Raw genomic sequence first — 25166 nt, 5'->3', positions numbered from 1 at the left:
CGAAGAAGAGAAGAAGACCGAAGCGGGTTACAGAAAACAACCAGCTAGCTTTTACATTCCGAGTTAAATTGTAATAGTTTCATAACCTGTATTGTGTTGGGGAGTATCCAAGAACAACCTACAGCCATGTCGGCCCAAGCTCAAATGAGAGCTTTGCTCGATCAACTCATGGGGACTGCGAGGGATGGTGAGTAGAGGAGCTAGCCTAGCCTAGCCTAGCTAGCAAAGATGGAGCCAGGCTGGGATGATGATGGGATGATGGGATGATGGGATGATGATGGGATGATGGGTCGCTTGAGCGTTGATTTACCGTCTCAGATGGACAAACAATGAATGAATGGATGATTGTGGGGTGACGGCAGCTGTGTGCGGCTCAGATCAATCGTGTCCAACATTAGTTAGGATTCTGCTCTTGGTTTAATGTTTGTATCCATACTAAAACTATCCATACTAAAACTATCCATACTAAAACTATCCATACTAAAACTATCCATAATAAAACTATCCATAATAAAACTATCCATACTAAAACTATCCATACTAAAACTATCCATACTAAAACTATCCATACTAAAACTTTGGCATAAAACGTTAGTGAACTAGCTAGCTAGCGAGTATACAGCAGCTAAGTGAGCTAGCACTAACACAGCAATATATCAATTACTGCATTGGTATTGAGCAAAACAATGAATGCACATCCAAATATCTATAGTTTAGTTAAAGAATATGTATGGCATTTTAGTAATTAATTTCCGTAGCTATATCAATAACATAGAAACGCGATGTTAGGCAAGGCAAGTTTATTTATAGAGCACATTTCAGCCACAGGGCAATTCAAGGTGCTTTACATGAGACATTAAAAGCATTAAAACAAAAAGCAAGACATTATAGACATTTAAAACAAAAGGCAGGACAAATTAAAAGCATTAAAACAAAAAGCAAGTCATTATAGACATTTAAACAAAAAGCAGGACAAATAGAATACAGGAATAAAAGTTACAGTGCAGTATACTGATAAACACAGCTCCTCTTAGAAAGCAGTGGCAAAAAGAAAAGTCTAGTAGTCTAGCGAGTAGTTACAGCAGCTCAGTTAGCTAGCACTAACACAGCAATATATCAATTACTGCATTGGTATTGAGCAAAACAATTCATGCACATCTAAACATCTGTAGTTTCGTTAAAAAATATGTACTGCATTTTAGTAATCAATTTCTGTAGCTTTATCAATAACAGAAACGCGATGTTAGATCGATTTATTGATCCCAGAGGGGAAATTGTTGTTACTTATACGTACAGGGTTGTAAATAAACACCTGTCACCGGCCAAATGCAGGTAACATTTCCAATTGGGGACTAGATTTCAGAAGGCTATCTGAAAAAAATATATACTTGGCTGGTAGATTTTTTTAATCTACAGTCCCCTTGGCAGGTGACTCACTGTGAGCCAAAAAGTTAATTTTCACCCCTGTATACGTATAGAATTCGTTTTCAGAATATTTATTTATTGCCATTGTCATTTTTAAATATAAGTTATTAGGAATTTGTTTTGGAGACAACAGGGGACGAGACGGTACAGTACAAAGACAGTACGAAATACTAGTGCCCTACAAAATACCCATGTGATTCCCTATCATGGCAAGTGAATGGTGTTTTATGTAAGAAATTGTAATATGGATACAGTCATTAAAAACAAAGCAGCTACCAATGGCGATGAATTGTCAAATTTGACCATGATGGACTTTCAAACAGTTGATAAACTGATATGAATTTGAGGTTCTTTTGAGCAAGCTATTATTGGACCTACTGCTCTCTAATGGAGTGTGTCGAGAGAGAGAGAGAGAGAGAGAGAGAGAGAGAGAGAGTCTCAGAGAGTGAGAGAGAGAGAGTGAGAGAGTGAGAGAGTGAGAGTGAGAGTGAGAGTGAGAGTGAGAGTGAGAGTGAGAGTGTGTGCGTGGTGCTTGTGTGTTGAGAAAGATGAATTCAAATTCATCCCATACATATGTTTCATACAAACTGAACAATTGTGGCCCCTTTATTTTATTCATAAAGGTTCAGTGTATCTTTGCCAGCCTACATCACTCTGCAAAGGAGTTGCAGAAAAGCCTCATGTTCATCGAGCCGTGAGTCCCACATGATTTTTAAAGCTGTTATGATGAATATCCAAACAATTTTGTTTGCCTTCCGGAAGTTGTTGTAATTTTATCATCACAACAATGGATAAGTCCCTCAGTGACATTTGAACTAGCCTGCAATTTGGAGTAGTATGCAGCTTGAAATGGAGTCTACCTGGTCGCGCTCAGATCAAAGGAACACTTCTCCATGTTGACGTTTAGCCTACTGTCAGACGACTATTAGCCATCAGACCAGGCTTTTGCACAGCTCATTTTCAATCTGACTTGTGTATCACTCCCAACTTCCTTACTACAGGTGTGGGCAAGAAAACTCTTTCCATTTATACTTTTCTACAGCGGGTTTAAAATTCTGCAGCTGAGGTCTTGAAGATTCAGATGGGTACAGTATATGTTGCAGCTCGCAGTGTGTATAAACTAACTTTTTTTTCCTTGGTTTTATTTCCATTTTTGTTTTTTCCCCGCTTCCAATTTCTGTGTTCCATTCCAGTAGGGCACTTGGCTGTAGCAGCAATGTACTCGGAAGTTCTTCACTTTGTAAATTCAGCGTATCTGTCTATAGGCAACAGTCGTTGCAGTGCACACACATTGAGTGATAATGTCATAAAGTAGTCTTGTCAAAGCTGTCTTATGTCAATCATTTTAGAACACCTCTACATCCATTTGGTGGATGTTTTTCTATGTTAAAAGAGACAGGTGGCCTTAAAACGCCCCAACTAGCTAATGCCTAGTGGTACGCCATTGTGAGCCTTATCACAACTTAATCTGAGAAGATTTTTCATTTAGCGAGGCTCTGGTAAGTTAAGTTCCAAGTCATGAAAGGAGGATGCACCATATGCCAGCAAGACCACAATTCTTATTTAACCCCACTGTTGAGTACTAGACCTAAATGAGATTAAGTGAATCCATATTGGTGAGAAACATGGCCGCCAATAAGACGCCAATGCTTTAAAATACTTCCTCTTATCTTATCTTTAGGCAGTATTTTAGCATAATCAGCAAACGGTCTGTTGCTGGCATTCTGGCAGTGGTCCATTCACATTGTGTGTTTATTCTACCCCAGTAAAGAGGAAAGCAGGATGAAAGTGTATGCCCTATTACATTAACGTGGGCACAGTGATATGAACAATTGGATACCTCGCTCTAGCTAACGAGTATGTGAGGTCTTTCTCAAAGTGTGCTTTTGGACTTTTTCAGGCGACGAGACGCGCCAGAGGGTCAAGTTCAGTGACGAGCGGGTCTGCAAAAGCCACCTCCTGAACTGCTGTCCGCACGACATCCTCTCCGGAACGGTGAGTGAATCCATCGGGGGTCTTTCTCCGCCGCAGTGTCAGGCCAGGGCGTCAGAAGGCTGCCTCCGCAGTGGTGGATGACCGCCTCCGCAGTGGTGGATGACCGCCTCTCTCTCTCTCCTCTGTCGCGCAGCGCATGGATCTGGGGGAGTGCTCCAAGATCCACGACCTGGCCCTCCGAGCCGACTACGAGATCGCCTCCAAGGATAGAGACCTCTTCTTTGAGCTTGACGTAAGTGGGACCGGCCCAACGGACCTTCCCGGAGCGGCCCGGTCTGAGATTGCCACGGCGTTGCAGATGGGTCAGCGTGTTGGTTTATGTTTCCCCCCCGAAGGCCGTGGACCACCTGGAGTCGTTCATCGCTGACTGCGACCGGAGGACAGAACTGGCCAAGAAGCGTCTGGCGGAGACCCAGGAGGAGATCAGCGCTGAGGTGGCGGCGAAGGTGAGGCAGACATGCAGGACTTAAAGGAGTAGTGAAGGGAAAATGCATGTTTAGCCCTGTTTTAAGGTTACTTATGATCATATACAATGGTTCAGATCAAAAAGTTGACAAAACTAGCACTTTTGAGAAAGTCTGATAATTGCTCTACCACCGTTTTGGTCATGCAATGGATGTGGGTGAGCACCTTGAAAAATCATTCAAAAACATGTTAAACTCTCGATTTCAAAGACAAGAAGCTCTATTCTAGCTATTAATTATCTTGATTACTAGTGGTTCAAACCATGGACAATGCAAGAAAGAGGGATGGGCTGCACTTGAAACAAGCTGTCAAACACATTTGGAGAGGATTTTAATTGCTATTATTACTCTCAATTTTTAGCATTTTGGCACTAGTGATTTTCCTTTGGCTCTGGCTAAAATCTCTTTATGGGGCGCCAAAAAATCCTCTATGCAGGAAAAACCCTGTTACTACTTGCAAATACCTGAGGCGAACTTGATTAGTCTTACCCATCGGAATAAATCAAATCGACCAGTGCCAAGTGTGTGACTGGCTCGCTGCCGAAAAATGGTCTGATCCAGAAATAATGGGACATTGTCTACTTGTTTCCAGGCAGAGAAAGTGCACGAGCTGAACGAGGAGATCGGGAAGCTCCTGGCCAAGGCGGAGCAGCTGGGGGCCGAGGGGAACGTGGAGGAGGCCCAGAAGGTCCTGCACGAAGTGGAGAAGGTTCGCAGCAAGAAGAAGGACGCCGAGGTGAGGAGGGATTTGTAGTCTTTGAAGCGGTTGTGATGAGGAGGGATTTGGAGTCCTTGAAGCGGTCGTGTCCTTACTTGGGACTTTTATCCGAACCGCTGTATTTAGTGTTATTTGGGTATTTTTGACTGGTCTTGAGTTGAAAGTTGACTGACAAAAGAAGACTTGTTCTTTCTTTTATTGACCTTTTTTTCTCTCTCTCCTCCATCTCCCACTCTCCTCCGTCTCCCACTCCTCCTCTCCTCCCTCTCCCACTCTCCTCCTCTCCTCCATCTCCTCTCCTCCTCTCTCAGGAGGAGTACAGGAACTCCATGCCGGCCTCCAGCTTCCAGCAGCAGAAGCTGCGCGTCTGCGAGGTGTGCTCCGCCTACCTGGGTCTCCATGACAACGACCGCCGCCTGGCCGACCACTTTGGCGGGAAACTGCACCTGGGCTTCATCCAGATCAGAGAGAAACTGGACCAGCTGAAGGTACGTCCAGAAAACCCCCCCTTAAAGACCAAAACCAGAACTAGACCAGTGAGGGGCGGCCATTAACCACGGGATGGGATGTTGTCGTTTTTTTTCCTTCTTCAGAAAACGGTCCTTGAGAAGCAGGAGCAGAGGAACCAGGATCGGCTGAAGAGGAGAGAGGAGAGGGAGAAGGAGGAGAAGCTGAAGAGGTGGGTTAGAGGAGGGGATGAAGAGGTGGTTCAGAGGGCGGGGCCGTTTATCCTGGTGACGGAGGGCGAGAGTGGATTTGGAAAAGGAAACGTTATATTGTATCACTGACCGATGTATTGCTTGCTGTGTCTCCCACCATTCAGCACCAGCACCAGCACCAGGTCAGGGAGCAGGGAGCACCGAAGGTCAGAGTTCACTCTGTTTGCACAGATACTGTTTTACAGTGCGTCATCATTTCCCCTGGGGTCCTGTTCCCTAGGCGACACACTTTTGCATTGTTTTCATAAACTCATCTGATCATAAACTGTCTCCTCTTGGGGGGAAATTATCATTGAATATTTTTAGGACTGATATAATAATTCCACAGCAGAGTATTATGGTATACTTTTATCTGATTTGAACAGTTTTACTCCGGCAAACCGGATACCTCAAGACTTCTCTGAATCTAAAATGGCCGCTCGTCCTGTTTTCTTTGTTCTTTCTTGCTGTGGTTCCGTCAGGTCTCGTTCCCGCGAGCGCAGGAGGAGGCGCTCACGCTCCTCGTCCCGGGAGAAGAGGCGCTCACGCTCCAGGGACAGGAAGAGACGCCATCGCAGCCGCTCCCGCAGTCGTGGCCACCGCCATGAGCACGGCTCCAGACACAAGTAGGACTGAACACGCACCTTAACATTCACATGCTTAACATTCACACACTAACATTCACACGCTTAACATTCACACACTCACATTCACACACTCATATTCACACACTCACATTCACACACTCACATTCACATGAGCAGAGCTCCAGACACAAGTAGGACGCTGTGACCCCGCACTGACCCCGCACCACCCTAAACCTCTCATGCTTAACATTCCCATGCTTTACATTCACACGCTTGAAATTCACACTGTAACATTCACACTGTAACATTCACACTGTAACATTCACACTGTAACATTCACACGCTCGTGCACACATCCAGTATTGCATTGTAAATTACTCAGAGTTATGGTCCTATAGCTCGCTCATGTATGCACACGCACGCACGCACGCACACACACACACGCACGCAGGAGTTCTAAGCGGCGGTCTGGTTCCAGGTCGTCTCGGGACGGGGAGCGCTCTTCCAGGGACCGGTCACGGGAGCGAGACAGGAGGGACGGCATCAACGGCAGGACAGACTCCCGCCGAGGGGACGACAGGGACTCGGGAGACTACTGAGGACCCCACACACACACTCACACACACACACGCACACACACTCACACAACCTCCTTATGTCTCTCACACACATCTGTCCATACATATAGGATGAACAATGTTGTCGTTTCCTTGTGCGAACCCTCCCTTTATTCCCTAATGAACGCCTTCATTCAATTTTACTTTAGACAGATATTCCAATTAACTCGCTCTTTCCAAAAACTAGCTATCTAACTGTATTTATGAGAAATGTCAAAGTATATATACCATACAGTACAGGCTTCTGTTTTTGTTTTCTGGAACAGTCAAATATATCTGAGGGTGGCATGTAGTTATTGTCAAAAGTAGTTGGACATTAGAGTGCTATGTTTGTCTGAATTGGTGCATATTTCATTTAATGATGTACAAATAGTAATTTCCTTTGAAGAGAGAATTCCCTTTTATTATTAGCTGGTCAAAGAGAAATTAGTGACCTAGGAATGAAATGTAAGTTGAGGTGTTTTTTTCTATATATTTTTCGGTTCTCAGTATTTGATACGATCTCCCGTGTGAACACTTAATGTCCTTGGTCGGCTTCTCTGCAAGGCTTTTTCCCCCAATAAACTATTTGTAAAGATGTTTTGTTCACAGATTAATGCGTTAAACCATATTATTTATCCTTTTGATTACATATTCTCTCATTATACAACATGAGTGTCCGCGGCTTGTTCAGTAACCTCAGTTGTGTCCTGGATAGACTGACTGACTGAGAACTGGTTGCTGGCCAGGTTTCTTTTACTTTACTGTTTTTTTTTGTGTTTATAAATGGCCTCTTTAGCATTGATTTGTTTTTTTCCACGTTTCAATGTAATGTACACAATTATTAACCCTTTAATCACAGTGCTGGCATGTCTGTAGCAATGAAGTCATAGACTGCATGTGAAGTTGAGCAGCAATCTTCCTTCTGGGATTCAAAATGACTGTTAAAAGTAAAGCTACACTGGTTATCACTTACGGGCACTTGAACATATCCAATGCTCTCATCAATTTCACCCTCCGATAATTTTGATATAACTCAAAACATTTGTAAACTATTTTGGACTGGTTCATGTTCGCCAAACACGCTGTATTTGGATGCATAGCTTCTTCCTAATACGTGCAGTCTGTAAACTTCTACTTGCTCTGTTTGTAACTTCTATTGGAAGTTTTGTTCGATGCCTCAATAAAATAAAATTCCAGCCTTTTAACTGTGTTGTCGGTTTCTGATTCTGTTTCTGATTCTGTTATGTATTTCATGCACACATTATTGAACAAATGATCTACACAAGCAGTTAAATATACATGAATTTAACTTTGCCACCTTTATCTGCAAAGTGAACATTGAGAGAATATAGTACATTTGAGAGAATATAGTACAACATAGATTAGGGATGTAGTCAAAAGGACAATTCCTACAAAAGGCAAGAGCAGAATTCTCATTAAAGCAGTAGTTAGTGTTGTGGTGCAGCTGCCCACTGGGGATGAGGGTTTGTGTCCTGGTCTCTCCAGGACAGGTCCCACAGGGGGACGGGGGTGTGTGCCCTGGTCTCTCCAGGACAGGTCCCACAGGGGGACGGGGGTGTGTGCCCTGGTCTCTCCAGGACAGGTCCCACAGGGGGACGGGGGTTTGTGCCCTGGTCTCTCCAGGACAGGTCCCACAGGGGGACGGGGGTTTGTGCCCTGGTCTCTCCAGGACAGGTCCCACAGGGGGACGGGGGTGTGTGCCCTGGTCTCTCCAGGACAGATCCCACAGGGGGACGGGGGTGTGTGCCCTGGTCTCTCCAGGACAGGTCTCACAGGGGGACGGGGGTTTGTGCCCTGGTCTCTCCAGGACAGGGCCCACAGGGGGGTGGCATATTGGGTCACCAGTCCCAAGAGTGACTAGTTTAATTTGGGAACAAGGGTCCACCATTCGGCTGCGACCCGTCTGGAGTCTCAGTCATGATCACGGGCTTGAGAGAGTCCGGCAGCGACGGACCCTCCACAGCAGTGACCGGACAGTTCGACGATAGGGCGGGTGTGATTGGCTACCAGATTGAGTGAAAAAAGGATAAAATCGTGAATAAATTATGAGGAAAAAACAGTAGGCCTACTGTTAAATTTAACTTAAAAGCAAGCATTCACAAGCCCCTTCAACACGCCTGGAAAACTAGACTGATTGCAACCATGGTGTGAAAAACAAAACGAGGTGTTGAGATCAGGCTGGTTTAGACCACAGTTTAACCCAGAATACAACAAACCTTCACAGAATATCACATTTCATGGTAAATGTATGGATTCTAGTTTAGTGTCCTTGGGCAAATGGGAATAGCATCTTTCCTCCATGATTCTGTGAGTAATCAGTGTATTATTAGTGCCGTGTGCAGTCTGCTAGATGTGTGTTGTGATCGTTTGTCATTTCTTCATCGGCACCACGTGGTTTTAAGAGACGGTTGATTCTTCATAGTGTGCTGCTCTCCGTCTTCAAATCCACCTTCATTTTCTGCTTTTCCATAACGGTTTCCAGCTCTGTGGACCTCCGGGCATCCTGGGAAAGAAAATATTATTATTTCCACTATGTTAAAATTCATAATTCCTTCGCTAAATGGCACGATAGTGTTTTCATAACTAGTTGGATAGATTATGTTTCTCACCTCAAGCAGTGACTTTTGCACAGTGAGCTGGCTGTACACTCTGGCGCCCTCTTCTGGTATGACGGCGCGTAGCTCCTCCTTGTTTAGAGAGAAGAGCTGAGCGCCCGTCAACACTCCCAGACACAGCACCGTCCTGAGGGAGACAGACCTAGTCAACGCTCTTCTCTTCGTGTACCTGCCCTATATACGCTCTGCTACGGTGCATGTACCTCCAGGGTACTCAAACCATGTTTTTTGCTGGAATTTGTTTTTCTAAGAATTAGAAAAAATATTCAGCTTCAGGGGTTAGGCAGGTGTTGGTCAAAAACTCACGGTTCGCTGAAGCCCTTCCCCCGGAGCCACTGGGCCACCTCGGCCGGGGGGGAGTGGAAGTCCAGGGGGACCGAGGTGTCGGAGGACCGCTGGATGACCAGGGGCTTGTTCAGGCCTGGCTTCCCGTTGGTCAGTCGCTGGAGGAGCTCGTCGTTCACCAGCATGGCTGAAACGGGACGCAGGAAGTGGTGCGTGTCTTTACCAGGAAGTGTCTTTACCCCAGTAGCGCTTTGGAATTCTTCACAATGCAACCAGCGGGGTACTCCCTCTCTCAACGGTCTGGCAATCTAGTGATTCGAGGTCAGGGAGTTCTCCGAAGGAGGGGGTGGGGGGCTGCATTTTTACGACACACTAAAAGGGAGTAGGGGGCTGACAGTAGGTGTATCTATGAAGCTCAGAAACACAAAGCCCCTGTGTAGAGCTGGTACCTCTGTCTGTGTCCTCTGCGGCCGGCATGTTGTGGGCGTATAAGCTGCGCGGCCGCTGGCTGGAGAGGTCATGGGGGGTCATGGCTGGGGGGCTGGGTGGAACGACGGAGGAGGCGGAGGTGGGCGTCGGGACCGGAGCCTGAGGAAGCAGACGCGAGAGTGACTACAAGTGCGCTTGTGTGTGTGTGTGTGTGTGTGTGTGTGTGTGTGTGCGCGCGAGTTACCTTGGGTGGTTTGTTAGCGACAGGGCTTTCTATGTGAGCTATCGGCTCCAGGATGTTGAAGGGAACGAAGCCGATCTCGTCGAAGCGATTACGACATTTCCACCAGCGCTTTGACGACTCAACCACCTGATAGAGGCACAGAGACAAGCCCACGGTTATAAAGTCCAGACGAGGAACAACAACGAGGCCCTAGAATCTAGCTTCAGTGTAGTATTATGTAACTCACCATTCCCTATCTCCAAATCACCTGTGATACTATTACTAAGGCAATAATTACCACTACTTTATCTGATCGATAGGCAGAGTCAGACATGAATGGGTGGCACACCTTTCATTCCATTAAGCAAACGTTTCTTTCCTTGATTCTAGAACTCCCTGTCATGGTTAGTATCTGATCTTCCGTTGGTAACACGTTTTCCTGGTCCTGGGAGCGGCCCAAAAAATGTAATGACATTTAATGGGGGCGCCCCGGTAGCTCACTGGGTAAGGCGCGCCTTATGAAGGCTAGTCCTTCGCGCGTCGGACCCGGGTTCGATTCCCGGCTCGGGTCCTGTGCCGCATATCCTCCCCTCTCTCTCTCTCTCTCCCACGTTTCCTGTCTCTCTCGAACTGTCCTGTCCCATTAAAGCTGAAAAGCCCTAAAAAATATCTTTATATTTAAGGGGTTTTGGGATTCTCACCTCCAGAGTCTCCCCCTGGAGCACTGACAGCTCGCTGCTGTTCCGGGCCACGAAGTCATAACTGCAGCTGTACATCCTCTCTCCCTCAGGGGGAAGCACACTACTGTCACTGGGAGCAGAGAAACACACAATATATATATATATTTTTTATATTTGATATATATTTGATATATTTTTTTTATTTTTATATATATATATATATACATTACTATAATTGAAGGGAACAATATGAAAATACAGATTCTTTCTTAAAGGGTGACTGAAAAACGTACATTTCAACACTTTGAGGTGGTCCCACAAACTGAGAGGGCCTCCGCTGAAGAGAGAGAGAGAGAGAGAGAGAGAGAGAGAGAGAGAGAGAGAGAGAGAGAAAGAGAGAGAGATTTAGGTAGAGGACAGGATTCACATACACACTGCACATCCATATGAGGTACTTCACACTCTCACCGATATTTCACCTCTACTGAAACCTAGTATTAATATAACCTTTCAGGTGAGTATTCCATACCTGTAGTATTAATATAACCTTTCAGGTGAGTATTCCATACCTGTAGTATTAATAGAACCTTTCAGGTGAGTATTCCATACCTGTAGTATTAATAGAACCTTTCAGGTGAGTATTCCATACCTGTAGTATTAATAGAACCTTTCAGGTGAGTATTCCATACCTGTAGTATTAATAGAACCTTTCAGGTGAGTATTCTATACCTGTAGTATTAATATAATATTTTAGGTGAGTATTCCATACCTGTAGTATTAATAGAACCTTTCAGGTGAGTATTCCATACCTGTAGTATTAATAGAACCTTTCAGGTGAGTATTCCATACCTGTAGTATTAATAGAACCTTTCAGGTGAGTATTCCATACCTGTAGTATTAATAGAACCTTTCAGGTGAGTATTCCATACCTGTAGTATTAATAGAACCTTTCAGGTGAGTATTCCATACCTGTAGTATTAATAGAACCTTTCAGGTGAGTGTTCCATACCTGTAGTATTAATAGAACCTTTCAGGTGAGTATTCCATACCTGTAGTATTAATAGAACCTTTCAGGTGAGTATTCCATACCTGTAGTATTAATAGAACCTTTCAGGTGAGTATTCCATACCTGTAGTATTAATAGAACCTTTCAGGTGAGTATTCCATACCTGTAGTATTAATAGAACCTTTCAGGTGAGTATTCCATACCTGTAGTATTAATAGAACCTTTCAGGTGAGTATTCCGTACCTGTAGGTTTGCGGTCAGGGCTTCCTGGTGGTGCTGGGACTCTACAGGGTCCTCCCAGGCTTGACCGTCTGGCCTGACGGACTCTGGCTTCCAGCCGTCCAGGAAGGCTGGGGTGTACGGGGCTATGGGACTTCTGAGCTGAGAGCTGACACACACGCACGCACACACACACACACACACACACACACACACACACACGCACGCACGCATGCACACACGCACACACACAGAGGACAGGGCAGGACAGGACGAGAGTCAGGACCAACTTTCCGCCTGAAGGCTGATATTGTAGCCTAGATAAATTGGTTAGTCTCCCCGACAGATACAGCTTAGTCCTAGAAAACGTGTGCATGTTTGGTACAGTGGAGAATCTCAGTTGAATGAGCTTTTGTGACCTAGACTAGTACACAAACCACAAAGGCTAAAGGTAGATAGATATTTACATCCAACAGGCACCACTAGAAGAGGAAAGTGAACAGACATGCAACTATAACAGCATAGCTTGAAAAGAGGTCATAATCAACTCCACTACTGGATGAAGGAGAGGTCATCAGCCTATCACAGTGAAGCAGAATTTGACTGGGCTCCAGTGTATTTGACCGCACTCAAATCGAGGCAGGCTACAATTACGTCAACTCTCTTTACACGAAACACTAGCTATGTCAGCGGTAAACACTGACATGGTCAACGCCGTGCCACGCCGACGTCACAGACCGCCACGCCCACACGGGCGACCTTGTCAAAGAGAGACGTCTGGGGATCTCACCGTGCGAGCGTCCACGTGGAGCCCAGGGACGTCCAGAGCTGCTTTTCCTCCTCGTTCAGGTTGTCCTGGAGCAGGGTGACCGCCGAGCCGGTCAGGGCAGGGCTGGCCACTGAGGCCGCTAGCGACGGGCCACCCGTGGTCTTCACCAGCTGGACACACACAGATGGGACGGCCGTTAGACTTAAGAGGGACCCGGTGGTCTACTATGGAAGACCGTCAAAACAAACCGCTACAATGTGCAACCACAATCACAATGTACATTTTCGTATAATGCGGATGCAATATAATGAGCTTTATGGCTACATTTATGGTTATGGGGTGTTGATGATTTGTAATACCTTGTGATCTCAGTAGCTAAGCGGAAGCAGGAAGAGAAAACTGCCATGGACCTTAAATCAGAAAAAATATGAATGGTAGTGAACGGCGTTAGAAAAACAATTTCTTGATCCCGACTGAATTGTGCCATGACCATCACATATGTTTGTCAATTTAAAACATAAACTTTACTAATCTCGGTTAACTTGCAAGTTAGCTAATATTAGCTAGCCGACATTACACTCGTTTAACACTCATCAAAACCTTGTTAAGCCGATCTCACATGCCAGCTCTTACAGAACTAACTCTCCTTTCACATTCCTGCTGCTCTCAACATGGCCAGACTAATAGTGATTTTCACCTCTTTTAATCATTTTTAACTCGTTCTGGACTAACTGCTGTACAGTATTATAACAAACTTCGACTTTCTTGACTTGCAAAATCATGTTTTAAATTGACAAACATCATATGTCATGGTCATGGCACAATTCAAATGAGATCAAGAAATGATTTGTTCGTCGCCATTGACTACCGTACATATTTTTTCCGAATTAAGGTCCCATGAGACTTCCTGCTTCCGCTTAGGAACTCTATGTCCCATCACTGCATCATTACACACACACACACACACACACACACACACACACACACACACACACACACACACACACACACACACACACACACACACACACACACACACACACACACACACACACACACACACACACACACACACACACACACACACACACACACACACTAAACCACAGAGCAGAAGTGGGTCACACCTCCGCTGGTCTCTCCCTGTTTCCGTGCAGGTGTGCCAGGCTGCTCATACCTCCCTGCCCAGATTCCCAACTCACTCTTTCCTACTCTCATGGGATGAGTCATTCTGGGCGGCTAATGCAACCGAGTATCCACGACTCTCACGTCTAATTATGCCACTAAATAAACACAACAGCAGATTTTAGACATGTGGAGAGGAGTTGTGAGCTATTTATTTATTTGTAATTCCAGACTGGAGGCTATAAAGAGTGTGAGCGCTTCAGTCTCAGGCCTCTTTCTGGGGTCAGACGATATCAATCTTTCTCAGATTCGCTGTACAAATACGTCCACAGCCGAAAAAAGGCCATGTTTGAGCTCAGTCTGTCTTATCTCGCTGGGTCCTGCCTTGTGTAAATATTGAATCGGCCTCAATATATCACAGGCTTCCTGGGAACTTGTCTAAAGCTGTTCCATTGTTTCTATACAGTACTGTACATACTGTACTTCGAGCCTGCGTAAAGCGAACAGGCAGAAACTACAAGTGGCTTCAGTATCTATAAAGTAAAATGTAAACAATAACAACAAACAACAACAGTAAATAGTCCACTTTCTACCACCATCACACTGTCACCATGGCACTATTATTCCCAAACATGCAGCTGACTCCTCCTTATTACAGGCCAATCATCATATGTAAATGATATGACCTCACAATAGATAATAACGATCATATAAGGATGAAACCGTTTGTGGCCCCGCCTTGTTTTATCAGTGCAGTTTTAACGTGGGGATCCTGTGTTGTCCCCTCTCAGCCCCCGTAGTGGAGGTTTGAGTGGGTGAAGGAAGGTTATGGCCGACACACTCACTCACCATATCCAGCGGTTTGAACACATGGTGCAGGAGCTCCTCTGAGGACGGGTTTGAAATAGCAGACTTGAGTCTGGCCTGCGACGAGAGAGAGAGAGACGGCGTCACGGGTGCACGGGTCATTTAGCTGTCACATGCTTTTTTGCGGCGTTCCGTGACAAAAAGGCGGGTTTCGCAGAACGTGTCACTCACCAGGAGGCTGAGACAGTACTTGAACTTCTGTAAGATGTCAATGAATTCCGCCTCTGACGGAGGACGAGCCTTTGCGGTGAGTATGTCATCTGTTTTAGAGGAACAGCGCCGAAAGAAGAGTTAGGTTTCCATCGAAGTCATGCAGAAAAACGTAAGGAGGTTCTGAAGCCACAGCAGGTGACCTAGGTGGAACGCTGTATCCCATACTCCACTCTGACCATGTGTAAACGTTCTAGAAGATGATGACATCATACCCTCAGCGTCGTGCTTCTTGCTTTTCTTCTTCTTCTTCTTCCTCTGGTTTAAAACCGTGCTGGCCTCGGCTGCCTGCTGCAGCTTCGCCATGAAGTGCTCGATGTCGTCGAAACAGTGGTTCAGAATCCCCTGAGAGAGAGAGAGAGAGAGAGAGAGAGAGAGAGAGAGAGAGAGAGAGACGGTTAGCCTGTCTGGCTTTGCTTTGAATGGTGCAGAATGTCTACGTGGAGACGGCGAGGCGACGTACCACTTCTCTCTCCGCTCGCAGGAAGGAGATGTCGGGCTGCCCTCCGTTCACGCCGCTCGCTGCTGAGGGAGGAGGAGAACATTCTGAGCATCCATTTTCCTTCATGGCCGTGGAATTTCCTGTATTCGGAATTCCTCTCCCTCTCCTTCACACACACACGCACACACACACACCTTCCCCCAACACACACCACAATGGAATCTCTGTACTCCTGAAAACCTTTACCTTAAATACCTCACTCTCCCTTCTACCCTCCTCTCTCTCTCTCTCTCTCTCTCTCTCTCTCTCATCCCTCTCTCATCCTCTCTTTCCCCTTTTCTCCGTACCTCTGGCCCTTTCAGATCAAAAGCATTTAATTGACACACACAGCGAACAAGTGAAAACACTTGACGTGACGGCGACCTATATGTCCCCTCTCAGCTTCCGTACCTCTGGTCCCCGGGTACGGCGGAGGGTTGGGGGGCGGAGGGTTGGGGGCGTGGGGAAGGGGGGGGTTCGGAATCCCATAGGGGTCAATCATCTCTCCTGCGGGAGCTGGTGCCGGCCTGGGGAGAGAGGGCAGAGGCTCGTCAGATCCTGGACAGACGCTCCGCTGACCCGTACACCTGCCAGCATGAAACTAATATCGTCCGTTTTGCATAACGTCACAGATGAACGACGGCGTTTTATCAGGGCCGTCGGCATAGCTGATCAAACGATCGGCTTGCTTTGGTTCCTCCAGTGCATTCTGAACTTGGTAGAGCTGCTTTTTTCCATGATGCTCATTATACCTGGAATACTTTACAATAGACTCTAAAGCTTGAGGTACTTCCTTCAATCGCAGTTTAAATCCATGGCTATTGACATTTGTACTTCAACCTGTAACTGTTTTTAATTATTATTATTATTATTAGTAGTAGTAGTAGTACTTAATAGTTTTATAAATTGTTATTGTGTATTGTATTTGTTCTGTTGTTATTTATGTATTTGAGCGAACTGGTCGACACTGTAAATGAGGGAAACCTCCGTGCTTTATGAGTATAAATAAAGGTTTGAAATGAAATGAAATAGGTTGTGAATACAATGGTAATGGTCTTATGCCCTATAGAGCAGCACTGTAATAACCATCCATTCAACACCGCAGGAAACACCCATCATACCTCTTTGACTGACATGGCCACCCACCAAGAACCCATTCCTCCCTCCCTGTAATTACAGTCAATTACTGTGCTCTACAATATCAACGTGGGCATCCTAGCTTCCTGCAGTGAACATTTCACAGTAAAAGTCATGCCGCAATGCCCCTGAGAAGTAATCCACAAAATTCACCCCTGAAAAGCATCAACCCCCTGGAACATAACACATAATAACTGAACCAGAGATGGAGCCCAGCAAACACGCAACGTCAGGGAGACGTTCAGATCACGTCTTAATAACGTCCGTCGGTCCTGAACCCCGTGTGTTCGTCTGCTGGACCCCTCAATATTCACACGTCTGGCTTGGACCCCTCTAAGACGTCTGTGGACGTGCAGAACGGGTTCAATATCTGAACGTTAAAAAAAAACATTCATTCTGGCTCCTAATTGGATGTCTTTGGACGTCCGAAAAAGTCAAAAAAGACATCTAAAAGACGTCTTTTAGACGTGTCTTTGCTCAGTGGGAGACATTTATACACAGTACACCCACACACGCGCGCCACACACACACACATACACACACACACACACACACACACACACACACACATACACATACACACATCGACCCAAACGCGCACGTATGTCCAGATCTCTTACCCAAGGTTGCGGTCCTTTGCGCGTCCTTCCAAAAGTATGTCTCAGAGTCGTGTTTAGAGTTCAGGATAACGCCAACATGCTATCTTTCCTCTCCCTTCTATCACAATGGCCTTGTTCTCTCTGTCACACCTTCTTAAGTTATGTAGGAACCGGTAAAACGGGTCTTTCTCCTCTCTGTCAGCTGCTGTCACTTGGTTTTCCTCTCACCTGTACAGGTGCGACACTCAGTCTGAGAGAAACTGCGAGAACGGGTTGATCACAGGTGATCAGGTGATCAGGTGATCACGGAGCCGTTTGTTGACAACTTTCTTTAACTCTCTCAATCAAATTTTACTCTAATTTATAGTTTCTCTTTTCTCAAATACACGCCTCTCACACACACATACACAAATAAATAAAATTATTTCAACGGAGTAAACTCGGGCCTAATAATTGTCTGCTGTAACGTCTAATTCCCGGGCCGTGACGACACTGTACCGTACCTGAAGGCCTCCGCGGGCTTCCTGGTCTTTGAGGAGTAATCCGACACCACACCTGTGATGTGCGTGCGCACCTGCTCAGCCTATCAAAACAAGCAAGCAGGAGTGACATGTCTGCAGTCTGGATGAACCTGAACCGTCGGTTCTGGTATCCTAGAATGCACAATATTATGTCACCTTCGCAAGATAGGCCAACATGAAGAATGGTATTACCATCTATTATGACTATTAGCTAAGATAACTTGTTAAATAGTCTCTAGGGGGTATCACCTTTACTGTCTGACAGTGGAAGAAGAGGACGTCGGGCTTTTTGTGGTCTGCGCTCTGGCAGACGAGCTGAAGGAGAGATGGGAACCTCTTCTCTGTCAGGAGGGAGTCGCAGCGGTAGATGGATGAAACTGGATATTTCTCCAACTCCTCCTGCATTAATACATGGCGTTCAATCAGATTAAATTCCCAGTGTAAAGGAGCTGCGAAGTTCAACTGCTTTTCGGCACTCTTCAAAGATAGGTGCTAGCTAGAGCCATAAAGGGTTGTTTAGATGTCCCAGAAACCTCTGAAAAACCCATTGAGAACCGTTTTGACTTCATCAAGCAAGGGTTCTGGAACCCAAAAAGGTTCTCAACCCTTCTGAGGGTTCTCCCAGGCAGGGCCAACTGTAGATCCCTTTCAGAACCCCTCACAGCCCCTCCATGTAAAGCTTGCAGGACACCTGGGTCTTTAGGTCCTTCAGTCGGACGGCCTCTGGCCCAACCTCCAGCAGCATCTGCTGGCTCCACAGGCGCTCGGACCGGGCTAGGAGGGCCAGGCGGGCCTGCGCCTCCTCCACGCCCCGCACCTCCCCGGCCTCCAGGGAGAACGTCACCAGGTGCTGCAGGAAGGAAGACAGCCAATGAACGGGGAGGAAAATGGGCTGAGGAAAAGATGGAGGACTGAATTGCGTCGGTGGGGTTTGCAAATCTGCATATACTGTTGGCCTACTGTAAGTCTTTGAGATGACCCCGCGCTTTTAGAAAAGGTTCGTCAAAAGATTGCATGATACAAAACCAGGGAAGCAACAAACGACACTTACATTGACGAGATATTGCGAGACGTTTGTCATCCTGAGACCGAAGAAAGCTTCTTTCCCCAGAGGTAGAAGGTTTGAGCAAGTCAGCCACTAGATGGAAGGAGGGAAGCTTTTCATAAGATCGGAGTGGGGAGTGAGCAACAGAGTGGAGAGTCTTTTCCACCTTAGCGGCACTCAAAGCGCTTTACAATGGCCTCTCATTCACCCATTCACACACACATTCACACACCAATGGCGGTAGCTGCCATGCAAGGTGCTAACCTGCTCATTGGGAGCAATTTGGGGTTAGGTGTCTTGCTCAAGGACACTTCGACATGTGGACAGTCGGAACTGGGATTCGAACCACTGACCCTTTGATCACTTAACGACCCACTCTACCAACTGAGCTACAGCCGTGAAGAACATCTCACTCAGAAAGAGCTGAATGAGTTGAATTTGTTTGGCGGTGGTGGGCGTGGTCAAAGACCTTCGTTCTGTTACGGGTGTAGCCCACTCAGTATCGCTCTCGATGAGTCATAGAATGCCACTACGCTGACCGTGGCTATGACCTGTCTTTTCTACGACAGTATCTATGGGCTCGCCGCCCGCGAGGTGCTTGAGGAAACATCCGCCGTCAATCTCGTCTAATCTGTCAGGCCATCAATCTGTGCCGCTCTCTGTTTCACCTGTCTGTATATAAGTTACTGTATGTGACTCAAGGCACTAACCGAACCAGTCTGACCACAGCGTTCAACTGTCACATCCTGGTGATCTGTGATCCGCTCACTCTCACGTCAACACCCCGCAATTCTCCAAGCATAATTAGACGCCCTTTCTCCCATAGAAACACAGCAGTCCCAAATCTGTATCACAGGAGTGTTGGGTTTAGTATGGATAGTCGGTATCACACATCTTGTGACAGATCTACCAATGCCACGCTCCATATCACAGTCACACTCTTTTATGTTTTGTGTCTATGACTTCTAAAGAGTATTAGTCATCCAGTTTCGGGCCACTTACCTCAGATTCACGGCCTGACAGATCCGGTTTGGTTTTTAGATCTATGAATTAACTTGAGTTCTATAGATTTAGAGGCTCAGGTCTGTGACAGCGGGCTGCTCATTCCAGTCATACCTCTCTGTCTCTCTTGGTGTTAAGAAAAGGCTTCAGCAGTGTCGCCTCAACCAACCCTGCCCAGCCCACTCCACCTTCAAGATAAAAACATTTCCCCCCCGCATGCCCACACACACACACACACACACGGACATGCACACACACACACGCACGCACACGCACATGCAAGCACGCACACACACACACGCACACACTGCAATGTAAATATTAGGCCCATGAGAGTCATTGAGTGAGTACATGAAAATGCTGCCATACACATCTTGACAAATGGCTTTTAGCTGTTAATTATCCATGCGTAGCAGCACTTATGGCCATTAACATGACAACAAATTAACAATTGAGTTCCCTCTGGAGTGGTAACCAAAGAACAAGACCCAGTTCTAGGCTCGGAGCTGGGCTACTGCCTTGGCTGCTACGGGTTCATGGACGAAGTTTGTCATTTGTGCCACATGAGGGGGCACTTAACCCACAGACGCTGCAGGATGGACCAATGAAAACAGACATAACAGAAAGGTCAGTGAGTTGGTGCCCCCCCACACCCCCACCCCCACCCACCAGCTTAACAAAGCATATCTAACTTCAACTTTGTCATTTACAACTCCGCAACTGAGATATGAACCACAGAACGATGCCAGTTCCACTTCCCTTGCACCAACTACTGTATGTGCGAGAAGCAGCAATGAACCGGAACTGAACCGTGAACAAAGATGGAAAATGAGCCCACGTTCACAGACTCCTCACGCTGAGAACTGGGGCAGGCGTTAATTGCGGACCTGGGTTATCAAGTATTTAACACACACTGACACCTCGGTAGGAGGACATGCCCCACATGGCAGCTGAGAGGAAGGAAGCAGAGCTGGTAACGGAGACCGTCAGAGGAGCACCCAGGGGAGGGGGGCGGGGAGGGGGGGCGGACTGGACGGAGGAGGATGGACAGGGTTGTGGACGAAAGGCCCAGATGTGTTTTGTCATGTTTACTTTTGTGTTCTTCAGCGGATGGAGGTCGTGGGCCGCATGAGCACAGCACTTCGAGACCGCTCCTTCTCTCTCTCTATATCTCTCTCTCTATCTCTCTCTCTCTCTATCTCTCTCTCTATCTCTCTCACTGGATTTACCTAAACAAAGATTCTGCCTCTCTCTCTATCTCTCTCTCTATCTCTCTCACTGGGTTTACCTAAACAAAGATTCTGCCTCTCTCTCTCTCTATCTCTCTCTCACTGGATTTACCTAAACAAAGATTCTGCCTCTCTCCCTCTCTCTCTCTCACACACACACAAACAAACAAACACAAACAAACACACACAAACACACACACAGTTACCATATTGCGGTTCATCTTCATGTATAATCTATCCCCCTGTCTATACCATCTGCGGTCAGCAAGGGACATTGTACACCATACTGACCTAACAGAGTGAGTAGTTAAGTCAGTATAGTAACAGAGTGAGTAGTTAAGTCAGTATAGTAACTGAGTGAGTAGTTAAGTCAGCATAGTAACTGAGTGAGGAGTTAAGTCAGTATAGTAACTGAGTGAGGAGTTAAGTCAGTATAGTAACTGAGTGAGGAGTTAAGTCAGTATAGTAACTGAGTGAGGAGTTAAGTCAGTATAGTAACTGAGTGAGTAGTTAAGTCAGTATAGTAACTGAGTGAGTAGTTAGGTCAGTATAGTAACTGAGTGAGGAGTTAAGTCAGTATAGTAACTGAGTGAGTAGTTAAGTCAGTATAGTAACTGAGTGAGTAGTTAGGTCAGTATAGTAACTGAGTGGTCAGTATGGTCTATAATGTCCCCAGCTCAGCCTACAGGGACATACTGGACTAACCATGCTGTTGGTAAAAACACATGACAATGAGACTAGGACTCACATCCCAGGTAAGAGCACGTCATTTAGACATAGCTCGCTACAGTATATGAAGCATTTTGACAATCATTGCTTTACTTTAGCCTAAATTATGACGTGACAAAGGTTTTAATGGGAGCATCCGATGCTGTAGATTAGAATCAGAAGGTGTTAGTTCTATGACTGCAGAAGCCGATGACATCACAGCCACGCGTTCCGTGCCACGGCAACGGATGGAACTGTTCCAGAGTTCTCCAACTCCAAAACCTTTTGGATCAGAGTTTGGAGATTATGTGAGGAGCAGGGCAGGTTTTAAAAAATCAAGGTAGGCAGGCGTTTTTTCATGATTTCCCACTAGCGCAGCGCCATCTAGAGGTTACTACTAACACGCAGGGTGCATGCAGTATAATGTGGGTCATATGAAATGTAGGCTATAACTCAGAATTTAGTAACATGCGGTGTGTATGTGTTGAAGATATATGATGATCGGCTTGGGGTATTGACAAACAAAACACACAGGTCATGTCGGTAGCCTGCTGTTACAGGTTTAGACTTGATTCCTTTCCATTTCCAGATATTGTCCCTCAGAGTTTGGGGTGCACATTTTTCCAGGGCTTCTCTATAGTAAACTGACCCCTGATTCAGCAGCGATCAGCGTGTTCTCCTGCCTTCCTGCCTCCCTCAGCCATAAACACGCAACAACACATCCTGGTGGCAGTTGCCTGGTAACCAAGGAAAACAGAAGGGCAGAACAGGTCTCTGCTGCAGAGAAGAGTGGAGCAGTCAGTCAGTCAGTCAGTCAGTCAGCCAGTCAGTCAGTCAGTCAGTCAGTCAGTCAGTCAGTCAGTCAGTAGCGCAGTTAAACATGAGAACATGAGTGAAGTAGAGCAGCCGCTGGGCCTCCTGGGGTTTTATTTACATGCTTCTACTACGGTGTCTCCAATGTATAATTCACGGCAGAGGGAGATGGGAGGATCCTGGACTGAGACCACGATGTCTGTGGCCCGGGAGAGCATTCCTGTGTCCTAGCATTCCTGTGTCCTACTGTAGCTGACCTACGAAGACGCCACGGCCATCGGCTGTCCCCTCTCTCTCTCTCGCTGGCCGTGTCTGGACGGATTTAGGCTCTGGGGGGAGTGGACTAACTCTGATGCCGGTATGTAATTACACTTTCTCTTTTCTATATTCCGCATTATTTTTTCTCTGGAAAAGGTACGGTTGTAGAAAGGTACCTTTGTAGGATATGGTAGTGAAAAGGCCACTCGAGTGTTCTAGTCTATTCTATAACATGTCATGTACTTTCTACACTCTATTGTGAACTACAGTGTTCGATGCTGCATAAAAATCATTCATTGAACCAATCTTGATTTGAGATTTGATGAAACATGCTTAACTACTGTATGACCAGCTTCCTGTCTAGCTCTCTGTCTGAACCAAGCACCAGTTCTCCTATCTCCTCTCCATCCCTGTTTCCTGCAGCATTATGGCCAAGGGTAAGAAGAAGAAATCAAGTGAGCCCAAGGGTAAGAAGATCACGCTGAAGATGGCCAGGAATGCCCTGAAACTCACCGTGGACGGCAAGCGACGCCTGGACCTCAGCCACATGGAGATCTCCACCTTCCCCAAGTGCATCCTGAAGCTATGCGACGTGGACGAGCTGGACCTCAGCCGCAACCTGCTGAAGAAGATCCCCGACTCCATCGACAAGTTCGTCAACCTCCGCATGCTCGACCTGCACAGGTGAGTCTGACTTACTTAATTACGTACTTGCTGTGCTAACTTACTTACTTTACTTACTTATGTACTTACTTACATACTTACTTACTGTACTTACTTACATACTTACTGTCCACTTACTGTCCTTACTTACTTACTTACTTACTTACTTATATACTTACTTACTTACTGTCCACTTACTGTCCTTACTTACTTTCTGTACTTACTTATATACTTACTTACTTAATTACTGTCCTTACTTACTTACTTACTTACTAGGTCAGTCTGAGTGAAGTCTGAGACTGGGCCTTTATTTGGTAGTAGTAGAAGTGTATTTGGTAGAAGTAGTCATATAGACTTTTCAAGGCTCAGACCAACTCCCCATATTTTGGAGAACAGGAAGGCAGATGGGCTGATATCACCCCCCAAAAACGTTGTCAAAAAAAAGTCCTATGTATGTAAAAGTACAATAAACAAATTCCGATTCTGATTGTGATGTCATGGCCCTGCGCACACACAGCAACCAGCTGGAGAACCTTCCGGCAGCCATCGGCCGCCTCCAGAACCTGGTGACCCTGAACCTGTGTAACAACCGTCTGACCACCGTGGGCCTCCCCAACGAGGTGGGCCTCCTGGGCAAGCTGCGCAGCCTCAACCTGGGCATGAACGTCCTGGAGAGCCTGCCCAACTCCCTGGCGGCCCTCAAGGAGCTCCGTCACCTGGGGGTCTTCAACAACCTCCTGACCCGTCTCCCCGAGGCCCTCCGCCGGCTGCCGCACCTGGAGGGCCTCAACGCCAGGGGCAACCCCTTCCCGCCGGACGACAAGCCGCCCCTGGACCCCATCGAGAGGGTGGAGAGCCTGTACCTGGTGAGCGAGAGCTGCCTGTGCGACGCCTGCCTGGGGAGGCTGAGGGAGGAGAGGCAGAGGGTGGACAGCAGGCTCAGCGCCGCCCCCGCCCAAAAGAAGTCGTTCGCCGGCTTGCTCACCCCCAACTCGGTGGCGCAGGAGGACCAGGCCACCTGGAGGTGAGGGGTGTGGCCTGGAGGTGAGGGGTGTGGCCTGGAGGTGAGGGGTGTGGCCGGCGGACTTCGCTGTCACGTCGTCGTCAAGGGACAAGAGGGAGGGCGTCGTTTTTAGGATGAGAATATTTTTGTCCCAGGTGCTCTGTTAGCAAAATGCTACTTGTATCACTTGAATGACACAGAGAAGTTATACATTTCTATGGAAAAAAATATTATTTCTAAATTCATTGTCAGGTTCTGTCTAAGTGGGCCAAATGTCTCTTGTACTCAGCCTCTGGGTTTTGATCACCTGTGCCTCAAAAAGACCCAAATTAATTATTTTTTAATCAAACTGCTGATTGTATTTTCTTTCCAAATCAATTCATCACTTTCCTCAAGCAATAAATAAGCTCTCATGTTTGTGTTAAACTGTCTTCTTTGTAATTCGCTGCACTAACTCAAGGCCAGTAATAGAAGCCAAACCAGAAGCCCTCGGGCTTAACATCAACCTCAGAGCACTACTGCCTTCACACCACTAGAGGGAAGCAGAGACCTCTAACATCGAACACTGCTTTACGTTGGGACAAATACAGCGCGTGTGTATGTAACAGAATAGTTATTCCTGTTCAACTACTCTACCGTACTGCTGCCTTGCTACATATTATTCAAATAATGGTCCTGAAATATCCCCCAATCATCAACTAGAGAAATGCTGAATAAACAAGCTGAAAAAGATTTAGTGGATAAACGCACTGAGTAGCAAACACAGGGTATC

General features: G+C 46.4%; 3 protein-coding genes across 4 annotated transcripts; 2 read left to right on the top strand and 1 right to left on the bottom strand.

The window, feature by feature from the left end:
• Window positions 1-114: 114 nt before the first annotated feature.
• On the top strand, window positions 115-7620 carry luc7l (LUC7-like; the record flags this gene model as incomplete). 2 transcript variants are annotated; one of them, XM_084459946.1, is made up of 11 exons in its annotated part: window positions 115-187; window positions 2049-2119; window positions 3326-3420; window positions 3554-3652; window positions 3756-3866; window positions 4477-4620; window positions 4914-5090; window positions 5196-5281; window positions 5426-5467; window positions 5783-5926; window positions 6366-7620. In XM_084459946.1, the coding sequence occupies 8 exons, from the start codon at window positions 3557-3559 to the stop codon at window positions 6484-6486; spliced, it is 921 nt and encodes a 306-aa protein (XP_084316072.1). In that variant the 3' UTR covers window positions 6487-7620. The 2 variants fall into 2 exon arrangements, with proteins under 2 accessions (XP_084316072.1, XP_084316073.1); XM_084459947.1 differs by lacking the exon at window positions 2049-2119 and having other exon boundaries at window positions 127-187.
• Window positions 7621-8923: 1303 nt separating this feature from the next.
• Window positions 8924-18754, bottom strand: LOC311326908 (epidermal growth factor receptor kinase substrate 8-like protein 1; the record flags this gene model as incomplete). The annotated part of the gene is made up of 18 exons (XM_084459887.1): window positions 8924-9010; window positions 9117-9249; window positions 9429-9594; window positions 9857-9995; window positions 10081-10206; window positions 10761-10869; window positions 11208-11230; window positions 11989-12133; window positions 12755-12903; window positions 14708-14782; window positions 14897-14985; window positions 15151-15280; window positions 15399-15457; window positions 15828-15943; window positions 17656-17735; window positions 17929-18072; window positions 18365-18523; window positions 18725-18754. The coding sequence occupies 18 exons, from the start codon at window positions 18752-18754 to the stop codon at window positions 8924-8926; spliced, it is 1959 nt and encodes a 652-aa protein (XP_084316013.1).
• A 4401-nt stretch (window positions 18755-23155) lies between these two features.
• On the top strand, window positions 23156-24419 carry lrrc18b (leucine rich repeat containing 18b; the record flags this gene model as incomplete). The annotated part of the gene is made up of 2 exons (XM_084459945.1): window positions 23156-23412; window positions 23909-24419. The coding sequence occupies 2 exons, from the start codon at window positions 23156-23158 to the stop codon at window positions 24417-24419; spliced, it is 768 nt and encodes a 255-aa protein (XP_084316071.1).
• Between the last annotated feature and the right edge of the window lie 747 nt (window positions 24420-25166).

The sequence above is a fragment of the Borostomias antarcticus genome (assembly GCF_949987555.1).
Source record: "Borostomias antarcticus genome assembly, chromosome: 29".
NCBI classification, from domain to species: Eukaryota; Metazoa; Chordata; class Actinopteri; order Stomiiformes; family Stomiidae; genus Borostomias; species Borostomias antarcticus.
The sequence above is the reverse complement of the archived record's forward strand: the minus strand, read 5'-3'. Positions and strand labels throughout refer to the sequence as shown.